At 41.3% G+C, this 15404-nt stretch overlaps 1 protein-coding gene across 1 annotated transcript in view; it reads right to left on the reverse strand.

Annotated features, from left to right (window-relative positions):
- Positions 1–327: 327 nt before the first annotated feature.
- LOC126475493 (uncharacterized) overlaps positions 328–15404 on the reverse strand; it is a 248704-nt gene continuing 233627 nt past the window's right edge. The window contains exons 12-13 of the mRNA XM_050103399.1: positions 7328–7478; positions 328–809 (exon numbers count right to left, since the gene is read on the reverse strand). Coding sequence (XP_049959356.1) covers positions 694–809; positions 7328–7478 — 267 coding nt within the window. The 3' untranslated portion in view covers positions 328–693. The remainder of the gene's footprint in view (positions 810–7327; positions 7479–15404) is intronic.

Here is a 15404-nt window from a genome sequence, read left to right on the forward strand (position 1 = left end):
AAGAGGTTAAAAACAATTCTTCCTATGGTCCACTCGTAGATGGAATCATTGGGATTGTAAATGACAGTGGAACTCAAAAGTAAAGCATTACAGTTTAGCATTAAAGTATTGCTTTCAATGAATATGATTTACATAAAATCACTGGGTGCAAATGACTTGAATTTAACTTCATGTAGCTACATGTACTTGCAATCACATTATAGAAATCCTTGATTAAAGATTAAAAAGTAGCTATATATGTGTGGCTGTAGTACTGCCATACACCCCCCCCCCCCCACCCCCACCCCCACCCCCAAAAAAGGAAATCATGCACACGACATTCTTCAATATTTTTATTTTTCATTCTTTTCAATTATGCTGGGGTATACAGTTGTTTTAGGGATGCTTTCTCCAGTTGTAAGGAATATGTCAGACATAAACATTGTTTTGTACAAAAAAATGTATCAGATGTGCCTTAGTTACAGTTCATGCATATCTGGTTTGGCTGAGGACTAGACGATTAAAGGAAAATAAATTGTTATAACAAATTTACTTTTATATTTGGCACATCAACTTAGTTACTGTGATATGATATCACTGGTCATTTTTTAATCAAAGATCATAAAACATTGTAAAAGGAACCGTGAAAGGATAATATCATACGTCAAGTTAAAGAATCACTTATAAACTTGACAACTGATTTGTTTTTTGATGTCAGCTGATGCTGGATGTCACACTATGAGGTCGCGTCTCAATATCAGGAGATGATGCTGTCATGTCTTCATCCGCAACAGTCAGATGATTTTCATTTCCAGATGTAGGCTCTTTCTCTGAAATAATTTTCACAACATTGACTATACAGAAGAAATTCTGAATGGATTTAAAAACAAACAACTTTCTGGGGAGGGCAACCACAGCTCAGAGGCATTATGAATGGCAATAACAAACATTCAAATTATCATAAAAATTATAACAATTAAAAAGTCAAGAATTGATGAGCAGTTTCCAAAAGGTGCACAGCTGTATGAAGATACTGTATTTGCAACTATTGATTTCATGACAGTATAGACATTTCTTCAGGTTTATCTGTCAAGAATACAAATTTCTGAAAAAAAAGTACTCGCAATGGTTACATTTCCATAAGGTAGATGGACAACATGGAGTCCCAGCTCTCAGGAAGTTGAACATGTTAAGAGTCACAGATGGGTCATCATAATAAAATTTAGTACAACCAAAACATGCTTGTGAATGTGTACAAAGCATTACTCTTGAATTAGTCAGGCCTAGAAAAAAGTGGAGGAAAACTCTAATAATGAATGGTACACTAGTGTGAATGAGAATAACATATCTAAAAATTAGCTAATGTCTAGGGAAAGTACCATAAGTAATGGCAAATACGATCCAAAAATAATAATACTCTAGTATAAAACTGAAATCTCAAATAGAAGAAATTTGAAAAATAGCTTACAGGATAACACCCCAAAGGATACATTATAAGATACAACACTAGCTGCATAAAATCGGTATTTATAAAACTTAAACTCCCATATTTCATGCATACTTCTGCCTTATTGCTAACAGGTGAATGTGGTGCATGCAGCCTGTGGAGGGTAGCAATACACTGAATGGCAGAAGGAACCATGCCCTTTAGCCTTCCAGTGTATTGCTACCCTTCACAGGCTACTTGCACCACACTGGCCTATTAGGAAGGTGGAAAAATATGCACATCACATTGGATTCTAAGTTTCATTTACATTGATTTTATGCAGTTTGTGTCTACTGGATCACCCATTAGTGTGTTATCTGATATGCTATTTTTCAGATTTCTTCCATTCTCGACATTTCACTTTTATAACAGAGTATTATTTATTTGCAAGAAGGCACTGTAGCCTTCTGCCTTCCAGTGTATTGCTAGCCTCCAAAGGCCTGCTAGAAAGATGGCAGAAGTATGCACATCACATGGGATTTTAAGTTTTATTTACATTGATTTGATTTTTAGGCATTTTTCCCCTTTCACAGTAATGCCCTGTTCCTTATGTATATGCCCCCCTCCCGCTGCTATTTTTCTGGGCCCTGCTCACTCAACAGTCATGATTTGTAAATTTTGACAAATATCTTTCGGGTGTGCTGAATTTTATTATGACAACCCACCAATGTTGTTTGACTCTTAATGTGGACAATGTCCAGAAAGCTGGGATTACATAATTGTCCATCAACAGTATGAAAATGTAAGCATTGTGAGCACTTGTCATTGTTTTTTTAGGTGAATGCCAACACTACGATTCTATATTTGTACCATTTCAAAAATTATATGCAGCAATTTGTATTCTTGATAGATAAACCTGAAGATCCATCAATACTGATGTGAAACAAGTAGTTGTGAATAAAGCACCTTGATACAGCTATGCAGATTTTGGAAACACCTCATCATTCATGTAGTAGCAAATACACTCTCACATGCAAATACCATAAAGCTGCTGAAGGCATCCTGCAATAGATTGTCCCAAGCTGCTACTTGCAGTTTTTGTTGCAATTTGGCAATGATTCTTGCAGGCTTCAGAGAATGAATAAGTATCTGCTTGAATATGTCCCATACATATTCAATTGGCAAGAGATCTGGTGACTTTATTGCCCAGGACAATTTTTGTACACCATGGAGAACATGTTATGTCACATAAGCTGTGTGTGAATGTGCATTATCCTGCTTAAAAAGAAAATCAGCTTCCTCTTGAAGAAATGGCAGTGGCACAGGGATAACAACCTGTGAAACATAGTGGGCACTGGTTACTTCACCCTGCGGAAACACCAAATGTGATTGCAAGTTGTAACTTTTGGCTGCCCACACCATGAAGCCTGGGATGTGACCCCTCTGCCATGGATGAATGCATTCTGGAATAGGCAGTTTACCAGGTCTGCATGGTACAGATGTATGTCCATCACTTGCATACAGATAGAATGTACTCTTAACACTGAAGACAACAGAGTTCCATTGCACTCTCAAGTCGACTCTTCGCCAATACCAATGTAGTCTTGCTTGGTGGTGTCATAGTGTCAGTGGTAGTTTTGCTAGAGGCATAAATAATCTTAGTCCTACTGCAAGCAGACAGTTTCACTGGTCTTTGGTGATACATTAAGTGCAAGATGTGCCCAGATTTCTTCTGTGTATGGTGACCTGTCAGCCACTGCTGCTCTCACAAAGCATCAATCTGGATGTGCGTCTGTATTACATAAATGTCTGGAATCTGTTCTATCGTGGAAATGTTCAACAGACAGCTGTTGAAAGCAATTTCAGTACAGAGTCAGTGGAGGGTCTGAGTCAGAGGATCAGGCAGTTCTGCAACCATACGGGCTACAGATTCCTTGACGAACACCACAGGAGAGTAGGGTTTTGGGTTAAGCGTAATAGGTAAGGGGTCTGTTAAACACAGGAGGTGGCTATATAGGTAATGGGGGTTGTTTGAAGGGAGTGAGCAGTTTTTTAGATTAGAGGGTCTCATGAAAGTACAGAGAGGTCTTCAGTCTCAAAGGGTGCAGATCAAACATAGGATGAGCATGGACCTAGGAACCATTGGTATTGTAGTTGTAGTATAGCTGTGCTGAGAAAGACCCAGATCTTCAAGCACCAATAGAAAGCACTGAAGCTCAAATTGTTAGAGGTATTGAAAACTCGCTAAAACCAAAGGTATGTTCAACTGAAACTTTTAGAAATAAGCTAACAGCACTCAGAAAGGATAGATTAACTACAGCTGGTGATGGCATGTTTGTTGGTGTTAGAAGTAATTTAGTTTTAGTGAAATTGGAGTAGATAGTTGCTGTGAGTTAGTTTGGGTAGTGATTATACATAACAAATGGTTCAAATGGCTCTGAGCACTATGGGACTTAACTTCTGTGGTCATCAGTCCCCTAGAACTTAGAACTACTTAAACCTAACTAACCTAAGGACATCACACACATCCATGCCCGAGGCAGGATTCGAACTTGCGACTGTAGCAGTCCTGCGGTTCCGGACTGCGCGCCTAGAACCACTAGACCACTGCGGCCGGCTATACATAACAACTGGAATAAATCAAACAATGGAAAATCCAGGATGGAATGTAACAATATTATGAAACGGAAAGTTGCTACTCACCATATAGCAGAGATGCTGAGTCACAGATAGGCACTAAAAAAAAGACTGTCACAAATAAATAAAGCTTTCAGCCATTAAGGCATTTGTCAACAATAGACATAGAACACACACACACACGATTTCAGTCTCAGGCACACTGTGAGCAGCAGCACCATTGCATGATGGAAGTGGTGGCTGTGTGGGGGTAAGGAGGAGGCTGGGGTGGGGAGGGAGAAGGATGTATGTTGTGGGTGGTGAACAGTGAAGTGCTACAGGTTAGATGGTGGGCAGGGGAGAGGTAGGGAGGGAGGGGGGACTGGGAGCAATGGAAAATGAGGGAAGTAAAAAGACTGAGTGTGATGGTGGAATGAAGGCTGTGTAGTGCTGGAATGGGAACAGGGAAAGGGCTGAATGGGTGAGGACAGTGACTAACCAAGGTTGAGGCCAGGAGGGTTACGGGAACGTAGAATGTATTGCAGGGAGAGTTCCCACCTGCGGAATTCGGAAAAGCTGGTGTTGGTGGTAAGGATCAATATGGCACAGGCTGTGAAGCAGTCATTGAAATGGAGGATATCATGTTTCACAGTGTGTTCAGCAAGAGGGTGGTCCACTTGCTCCTTGGCCACAGTTTGCTGGTGGCCATTCATGCGGACAGACAGCTTGTTGGTTGTTATGTCCACATAGAATGCAGCATCATGATTACAGCTTAGCTTGTAGATCACATGACTGGTTTCACAGGTATGGGATAGGTGATGTTTGTGATGGTCTGGAGTAGGTGCTGGTGGGAGGATGTATGGGAAAGTTCTTGCATCTAGGTCTTGTTGTGGATTGGCAGGAGACCAACCCACTAAAGTGAGAGGAAGCCGAAAGGCACGTGTTTAAGCTCACGCAGGCTGGCGTGAGGTCTAGAACAGGACAAGGTAATTAGAACTTAGAAAAAAGGATGTAATTGGTAGAATACTTAACTTTAATCCATTAATGTTGAACGTAGCTCTGTCTGCACATTATTTACAATATCAATAGCAACTGATAATGGCGCCTTGCTAGGTCGTAGCAAATGACGTAGCTGAAGGCTATGCTAACTATCGTCTCGACAAATGAGAGCGTATTTTTGTCAGTGAACCATCGCTAGCAAAGTCGGCTGTACAACTGGGGCGAGTGCTAGGAAGTCTCTCTAGACCTGCCGTGTGGCGGCGCTCGGTCTGCATTCACTGATAGTGGCGACACGCGGGTCCGATGTATACTAATGGACCGCGGCCGATTTAAAGGCTACCACCTAGCAAGTGTGGTGTCTGGCAGTGACACCACAGGTCTATTACAGGGGTATGACCCATGCTGTAAGGGGCTAGGAGCAGGGGTTGTGTAAGGACGGATGAGTATGTTGTGTAGGTTCAGTGGATGGCAGAATACCACTGTGGGAGGGGTGGGAAGGATAGTGGGCAGGACATTTCTCATTCAGGGCACAATGAAAAGTAGTCGAATCCCTAGTGGAAAATGTAATTCAGTTGCTCCAGTCCTAGGTGGTACTGAGTCATGAGGGAAATGCTCCTTTATGGCCAGACGTTGGGACTTTTGGAGGTGGTAGGAGACTGGAAAGATATGTTGGTGGTGACTTCAATCTACCCTCAATATACTTCCAAAAATGCATGTTTAAAGACAGTAGTAGGCATAAAACATCATCTAAAATTCTACAAAAGGCATTCTCTGAAAATTATTTTGAGCCAGTAGGGACCACACTCAAAGTGTAACTTTGAAATATAGAAAGGTCTTGATAGCACAGTTCTTTATTAAGTGTTACACGTTTCAAAATTTCATCATCAGACTGAAGATAAAAATCAAACTTTATTACAAAATACAGCAAGCTTGGTCCTAAAGTTTGGTTTCTTCCTTCAGTCTGATGATGAAATTTTGAAATGTGTAATGCTTAATAAAGAATTTTGTGATCAAGACCTTCTATAATTTGAAGTTATGCCAAATGTTTGTGTGCCTCTACTATGTAAGTATTTCTAGATCACGTAATGCACAGTGTAACTGGTTGTGAAAACACACTTGCCCACTTAGCAACAAATAAGCCTGAGCAAATGGGGAGAATATTTGTTGGCAGTTTTGTTTCAAATTACTATTCAGTTGGTATGAAATTTTTGTAGGCAAACAACAAGTGCATATGCTGCTGCCACCGACTCCTCTCCACCCCTATCAATCCATCAGAGTCCAGTTAGTTGCTTCCCTGGAAACCAAACCCTTGCTTTGTAGATTCATTTTTGACTGGTATGAGCTTCCCTTTGTACTTCACTTCCTGAGTGTGGCCTGACTGCCGATTTTACACATAGCCAAGAACTCTGAAACTGGTCCACAAAAAGAAAAGTTTGGCCCCACTCAATATAGACCCTCAAAAAAGGCCTCTAATTCACATCTAATTTGGATGTATGCTTCTAAAATAGGCAATAACAAAGGGTAAAATAACAGAGCTTCATGTCTTATTGACATTGGTTTCATTACTGCATGAGAATTAATCCAAACAGACAAATGAAAACATGCTTCCTGTCCATTATACCTACAGAGATAGACATGCATAAAGCTGCAGAAATGAGGCAAAAATCATCCCATTAAATCCAACTGACATAAACAGACACTAAAACTTCACTGGCTACCAAAGATTTCAGCCCTGAACACCAACAGTACTTGTATTGAATACCAAATACAGGACATATGGTGGAAAAATGATTTCATGTTACTGTATCTGTATGCTTTCTAAAATCTAGGAACAATATTTTGTAACAAAAACTCCTCAGGCTGTGCATATCTCAAGTAATACTCATAGTCTGCCTTAAGCACTACTTTCCTGCCATCAACAATATATAAACCACTCTGAGCATTGTTGAATCAAATATATGTATACAACAAAACATCTTTTGAAAAGTCTACGTCATGTCTTCAAGATCATTTATTTGTGCAGGAAATCATATACTGGAGAAACTTTACATATGGGAGGAACAAAAAATGAAGCAAAATTTGTAAAAAGTAGCTCTGGAAGATTAGTATTATGGTGATAAGAGTACATCTGACAGTAAAAAAAAAAATATTAAAAAAATTCATTTTCTGTATGATCTGCAATTAGAAATTATTTTTGTCTCTTACTAACAATATTTTCCAAAAAACCTGGAATTTTGGTTTTCTAAAAAACTCAAAACTTAATATAAAATGTTTATTAGAGGAAAAAGCACAATAGTTGCTTATTACCTGAAACAGATATACACTGTTGATCATTGAAGGGAATATGGTGTTCTGAATTGGTCAAATTTTCAAATGATTTTTGTATTTTTGGAGTTTGATTTTCAGTTGAGGAAGTTAAAAGTTTGGCAATACCTGTAAAATGTAGACATTTGCCCTTCTGTAAAAGAAGTCAGTAAAAAAATTATCAGTATGATACAATAACTCAGGAAGACACAACAGTTTAATAAAGAAAAACATTAAGACTCCAAAAGTGCAATTATTACCATGACAAGTTTCCTACTGTCAATGTAATAAAGTATATGTACTAAAATTAATGTGCACATGAGAAACACTTGGATTTAAAGACACAGAAAATAATGTAATAGATAGACTTTCTTCTGAGAAATTAAAACAGCATAAGGATTCATCAGAGTGGCACAAAGCACAAGAAATGCAAACATGTTTAAAACACGCAATTAAGTAGAGCTGTAGGACAAATGCACGTCCCTGTGTTGTACACGTTCTTAACTCCTTGTAGCATAATGATGTACTTCCCGAATGTTGAATGTTGAGTTGTTGCCCCGTGATGTATTTTCTGCATGTATTTCATAACCTTGTATTTTTGCTGCCCTATTGATGAGAGCTACCAAACACTCCTTCCATGTAATACTCTTACTGCATGGTTCCATAAACTAACTGGTTTTAGACCATATCTACATTATGCCAGAAGATTACACCAAGGGACTGTACTGAGTGAAACAATGTAAAGTATATTTGCAACCCCATCTGCAGGTCAACACTGTAGGTGAAAATTGAAAAGCTGGCAGAACTGTGCTTTCTGGTGAAAGTACGTAAGTTATGGTGCTACCTAAGTTTTTTATTTATATAGATGCCAAAGAACTTCATACATTGAGTCTCATCCAATGTGTGCCCATCCTGATCTACTTCTGGTAAACTATTTAGCTGTTTACAGTGATCAAGTCATAAGCTTGTTCCATTATACTGGCTGTGTCCAGTATTGATGTGTGTGGGTCCTCTATCATCATCATGTGTCATCAGCAAGAAACAAAAGTTTTAAAGTGTTCTCCTATGACACAGATAAACCACTTTCCTCCTCACTCCAAAGTTAGTCTTATTCCTGTCACATCAAATGGTAATGTGATACTATGTTCTCTATTGTGAAAACGTAACTCCATACATGCAAGGAAAATGACTTTTACGTTATGCCAGTTTACTTTCTATGGTACAGGATAATTTTTCATATTCATTTCTACAGAACTGAGTTTGTGAGATCATGTATTTATTATATCAGACACTACAAATCCTAAATATTTCCTCCATATACATTTCTGAAATTATAATCTTCCTACACAACAGACAAAAATTATTTCAGGAGAATCATTTTAACCAAACATATAACTCAAGAAATAAAAATAATTTTATGCTACCCACACACCAGATTAAATTATATGCATGGCCTCCACAGTATATGGTGATGCCAATATACCTATAACAAGTTAATGGGCAAAAGCCTATTCAATATGAAGCTGAAATTTTAGAAATGAGGCTACAGCAGATTCTGTAGGAGAAATGCTACTGTTCAATAGAAGAATTCATAGAGGATGAAATGATAATTTGAGCAAGGTGTAATTAAGTGTTATATTTTATTGTATAAACATACAATAAAATATAACATACAATAAAATATAACAAATATAAAATAAAAAATAACAAGATTGGATTATTATTATGATGCTGCTTATTAACATCAGCTGTTCTTTGTTTATCATGAAATTTTACCACAATTTGACGTGTCTATTGTACCTGAATCAAATGATTTAGATTATATATGTTACGAGACAAACCACAATTCACAAAAAAATTATTTCTCAAGAGAAACCTTTATGTAAAACAAACTGTGTTGTAAACAAAGTTTAGGATCATGTCTAATTTTTATTTACTTCTGTGACATTAACTTCTGTAGCAGTCAGAGAACAATAATTCCTATTGCAACTGACAGATCATTCTTCAGGTTTTGCATAGCTTGTCAACATTTTTAGTGATATGGGCGTCCATGCTGTCAGCTTCTTACTTCACTTTTTATATTTTTAATAATCTCCTCTGGCTTTCAACTTTTCTATCATTGTGTCTATATATTTTTCACTTTTCATGTCTTTGTAGCTGTTCAAGCAGTTGAGAGATGTTTGTTTGCACATTGCCTTTTTCTTGGTTTTATGGTTTGAGTAGCCTTCCTCACTATTCTAGCTTACCATACATGTTTCTATTTGCACACACTATCTACAGTTTCTTTCTGGTCTTGTCTTTCATACCTTTGCAGCATTTCTATGATTTGACAGATGTTGGTTCACATCCTGCCTTATTAATATTACTTAGTCATCCTTGGTTCTTTGTTCAAACATCCACATTTTGTTGAGGATCAATTAATGTTTTTTTAAAATATCAATTTTCCTCATACACCGTTTTATTCTAGATTATTACAGTTTAAAATGATCGACAAGATTTCTTATTGCAGTAATTCTCTGTTACATAGTGATAGCTACTTTAAGTATAGACTGAATTTTAGAGTTCACTTCCCCCTTTGTTCCTACACCAGCATACACAGTTTGAGAATTTACTTTGTTGATGACTTCTAGTTTTATATTCTTCTTTTCTGTCTTATATCTTTGGTTACATTATTTGAAATCGGTTTTTCAATGGATGTGATGATGGAGCAAAACAAATGTTTTCAAACACAGGCTCATGTCTCAGCCTAAATGTGTGCATCTCATTTCTGATATTCTATTCTTTTCAGCATTTTAATAAATTTACTGCTGTTGGATATCTGTTTTCTGCAAGTCATCGACCAGCTGAAGAACCATTCTTCCATTTCTACAAGATAACAAGGTAAATCTTTATTTCTCCCTTCCTCTCTCTCTGGCAGGAAACTCTCTCACATTATCTTTGACAATGACATCCCACATTGTTATAGTCTCTCAGAAACAAAAGCACTGCATTTATTGAATTTTGTTGTGATTCGCTGTGAGCAAATATTGAGTTTTACAGAAACTCATAATTTTCAACACCCTATAACAACAGCAAGTACCAGATTTTGACCAAACTGTTTCAACAGGTCATGCATGAGAGTGTGGCATCGATCCATGGATTGATAGGACAGAACATCATGCGTGAATTATATCTTTGAGTTGATCTTTGTTTTGTATACTTCCGGGACCTCAGTTCCCGCCTAGTCTTCGACCAGTGCGTTTGTCGTGTAATCAAAGTATTGATGATTAGAAGAGAGAACCGTGGTCATTACCTTACCACCTTGATATCTCCCTCAGTGGTGACCCCGAAGTTCGAATAATCCGTCGAACCTAGTACAAAGTGACTACTGCGCCGGCTTCCGTGGTCTGCGGGAACTTTGTCCGCTACACAATGGCCTTCTACAACAAGCCACCGCTGCCCGGTTTTCACCAGCAACAGCAACTAAATTCAAGCATGCCAGCTGTAGTCAGTGCCCAACATCAATTTCTGCAGTCCTATAGCCTCGAGAACCCAGGGACCTCGTCAGGTGCAGTGGTTTTGAACATGACGCCAGTGATCTCCGACTCTGGCTTTGTTAGCCTCGAAGTGCTTCAGTTTTCGCTGCACAGCAGTACAAGAAACCACTACACACTGATACCAAACTTTAATGCAAGTACTGTAAATAGAGGGGAGCATAGTTTTCACAGTGTGCCACAACAGGACGCCTTTTAAATGTGCAAGCTCCATGTGTGTATCACTTCGTGCTGGTTGCACACTATGTGAATGACATTCGCCAGCCTTTTACTCTGAGTGTTCATCAGTGCAGTAATTTGAGTGTGTCAGGTTCCACCAAGCTCATCAGTGACTCTGTGATGGACAATTTCGCTTTAGATGTGGAGGACCAATTGCATAATAACCTGTCGAGCAACCGCAGTGACCACTTTCACCTTCCGCCGCAATAACCGGTCCTGCTTCGCTCCATGCCGGGCTTCCTACTAACGGATTTTCCTTCCCCTCCAGCTACTATGAACACAGCCAGCACATCTGCTTCCTCTCTACCACCCTCACGACGCAGAGTTAACTTTGACTTGCCTACTCCTGCATCCGCGAGTGGCTGCCCGCATTCTTCGACCGCCAGTTCATCAAATCTACCTAAACTTCTGGCGTTCAAACCTGTCGACCTGGAATTCTGGTTCAACCTGGTCGAGCAAACTTTCAGTGTCTGTGCACTTGCTGACAACGCCCATTTCAGATGCCTCATGAACCACCTCCACGACCGTGTCAACTTAATTTATGACCTGGTTAAGTCACCTCCTCCGAATGAGAAGTACGCTATAGCTAAATGAGTAATACTGGAACGTGTCTCCAAGACAAGAAGAGAAAACGTTTGACAGCTCGTCTATGAAGAATGCCTCGGTGACAGATCTCTGTCCTAGCTGTGGCGATGTCTTTGACTTCTTGTCAGTGAATGTGACATGCCAGACACCACGCTCACCGAGATTTGGACAGAAAAGCTGCCTCTGTCTGCCCAAATGGCCATCTCCGTCTATGAAGATAGACCAAATAGCGAACGCTTGCGCGTTGCCGACCGAGCTTACTCCGCTCTACTACGTGAATGCCGTGCCCAGCAGTCCAGCAGCTATGCCAGTTTCCAACCACAACCAGGGCCCCAACGTGGATGCCCCACTAAACCTAAGTCTGTCAAGCTCGCCACACTACTGGCACCTTCACATCCGCACAGCAACAGCACATCTGACTCCGTGGAAGATTCTGGGCTGCCGCCGTCTGACCACTCGCAGGAGGAGCAGACGTTTGCCATAAATACTGTTTCTTCGATGCAAAATTTGGGGAACAAGCACACAATTGTAAACCGCCGTGCTCCTACCCAAACTTAAACCGCATGTAGGCAGCAGCGCCACCTCCTGTGGTGTAAACAATAGGCGCCGTCCCACGCTCCATTTTGTGCCCAATGCTAATGCTTCGAATGGACGAGTCTACGTCCGCGACTTGAACTCTGGCACAAAGTTTCTCATCAACATGGGTGCAGATGTTTCCCTACTTCCATCTTGTCTTGCTACTGAAAAGATCCGGCTACACGAAACTGTCCTATGTGCTGTAAACTCATCTAGTTTGTCGTGCTTAGGTTCTACTTCATATGCAGTGTCCCTCTTGGCTGAGTGCAACCTGAAGTGGTCCTTCCTGGTGACTGACATCGACAATCCCATTTTTGGCGTCGACTTCCTACGACAACTCAAACTGTGGCCTGACCTCGTGAAGAATACAGTGTTCTACCACTCTACGCAGGAACACATCCTGTGTGCTTTGTCGAGTGTCAATAGTACTGCTAAATAGGTCCACCTGGCTAGGAAGTGTAATAACCCCTCCTCCGAGCTCTTGTCATGGACCAATAAGTGGCTCATGGAGTGTGTCGAGTCTACACACCTGCGCTTGGAACAACTTGAGCTACACCATCTCCTCAATGACTTAAGTAATGAAGTATCTTCGGCATGGCAGCAGCTGCAGCAGATGACGCCTCGGCAACACACAAGGTTAGTCAGTGCCACTACAGTGTTCTCGCGCCTGAGTGCATTTGTGACCGTGTGCCACATAACTGTACAGTGTCCACACTCCCGCCATCTCTAACTGTGTTAATTTGAGTGCACATTCATCCCCCTCCTCGCTTGGGCAGCTAACTTCCCAGGCGCAGGTTAATGTTTTTGATTTACTGCCATCAGCTGTTCATTCGTGCCCGCTATCACCACCAAGCTCGACAGCGGCACCTTCGGTTACTAATAAACAGTGTACCAACCTTGCTTTGCGTAGCTCACTTGTTTGTCACTCCCAGCCACCAAACAGTTGGCACTTATGCAAACTTTCGCCGTCTGTGTCACAACCCAGCCTAGCGGCTGCCGCGCACACTATGCCACAGACAGTCGCCTCGTGTACCACGTCGCGCGTTTCCGTGGTTACAGACGGCACCGCCCACAAACTTTGCTTGCAAGACAGACCACCTATCTCTTGCCAACCACTTTGTCTCAAGCCAGAACTCATGAAAGTGGCTTGCAAACAAATAGATGATCTCCTAACAGCCGGCATCATCGAACCATCTGCCGGATGCTGGGCCTCGCCTATCCACTTCGTCACAAAAAGCGACAGCACCTGGCATATGGTTGGCGACTATACTAAGTTGAACTCTCGTACTATCATAGACAAGTACCCAGTTCCTAACGTTGTGGATTTTAACCATGCTCTTGCAGGTGCCAAATATTTCACGGTAGTGGATTGTAGGAGGGCCTATCATCAAATTTCGATGGCACCAGAGGATATTGAAAAGACAGCTGTTACAACACCTTTCAGCCTTTTCCAGTTCCAGTTCATGCCCTTTGGCTTCCACAACGCTGCACAAACTTGGCAGAGAATCATAAACAAGGTGTTGTTTCATACGGATTTTTGTTTCGTTTACTTGGACGACATTCTTATTTTCAGTCCTACTTTGCAAAAGAACAAGGAACATTTGCAGATTGTTAAAGACACTCTTACCACTGCTGGTGTTGAACTGAATAATAAGAAGCTCCAGCTGCACCAGACTTTGGTAAGATTCTTAGGCTACATCATGTCAGCGAAGGGCCTCACTCCTCCCGAGGATAAAATCAAACCTGTTTTGGATTTGCCATGCCCTCACTCGTTTAAGGAGCTGTGCAGGTTCATCGGAACAGTTAACTATTATAGGAAGTACTTGCCTGCTGCAGCCGAGGTTCAGGTTCCCCTAACAGACGCCCTTGCTGGCAAAAATATGACTGGTATCCGCCCAGTCCCCTGGACCCCTGCCATGGAACAAGCATTTGACAAACTGAAGCACCTACTAGCAAACGTAGTGACTGTTGCCCACCCTCATCCGACGCTACATTTTTCATTACCACAGATGCCAGTGATACCACAGTAGGTGCTGTCCTCAGCCAAACCAGAGATACTACCTCTCCTTTGCAGTTCTTTTCTAAGAAGCTCAACAGCACTCAAAAAAGTACTCAGCCTTTGATATGGAGCTCTTGGCAGTTTATGAGGCTGTGAAACACTTTCGCACCGAGGTTGAGGGTAGAGACTTCTACATTTTAACCGACCACAAACCTTTGGCTGCTGCTGTAAAGAACCCCCTGACTGACCCTCCACCTAGACGCTTCCATCATTTGGACTTTATTTTGCAATTTACCTCTGACATACGATACGTCAAGGGTGCAGATAATGTGGTCGCAGATTTTTTGTCTCGTGTCAGCGCTCTCACAACTCTGATAGACCTCTTTAACTTGCCTCAGCTGCAGTCTGCCGACACGGACACTATGGACCTTATTTCTGATCACAGCTCGTTACTCAAACCTGTGCAATCCACCTTTCCCAGTGTCATAGGTGAGGTTTGTTGTGACAAATCAACTGGTACGCTGCATCCCTTCATACCCAAACATCTACAGAGACAAGTGTTCGACAAATTACACAACCTAGCTCATCCAGGTGTGAGAGCCTCTACCAGACTTATTTCAGAGCGCTTTGTCTGGCACGAAATGCGTTGCGACTGCCAAGCCTGGGTCTGTGCCTGCATTCTGTGCCAACAAAATAAAGTTTCACGGCGCACATCGCCCCCCCTAGGCAGCTTCACCGCTCCTCCCAGTCACTTCCAGCATGTTCACATTGACTTGGTGGGCCCCCTCACCCCCTCCGAGGGTTACAGATACGTGCTATCTATTATAGGCAGAACCTCTCGTTGGGTGGAAGCTGCCCCGCTACCCAATGTTACATCCAAATCAGTGGCACGATCCTTCATAGGCACTTGGATTTCACTCTTTGGCTGCCCTGTTTACTTAACGACCAACCAAGGCCGTCAGCCATCAATTTGAGTCTGCCTTGTTTTCTGAACTATGTAGGCTGTGCAGCATCAAGAAAGTTCATTCAACAGCATACCACCCCCAAGGCAACGGCCTCATGGAACATTGGCATAGGACACTTAAGATGGCCCTACGTTGCCATGGTCTCCTTTGGACGGAAGCCCTGCCATTCATCGTACTCGGTTTGTGGACCACTTTCAAGGAAG

The sequence above is a fragment of the Schistocerca serialis genome, chromosome 4 (assembly GCF_023864345.2).
Source record: "Schistocerca serialis cubense isolate TAMUIC-IGC-003099 chromosome 4, iqSchSeri2.2, whole genome shotgun sequence".
In the NCBI taxonomy this organism is placed as follows: domain Eukaryota; kingdom Metazoa; phylum Arthropoda; class Insecta; order Orthoptera; family Acrididae; genus Schistocerca; species Schistocerca serialis.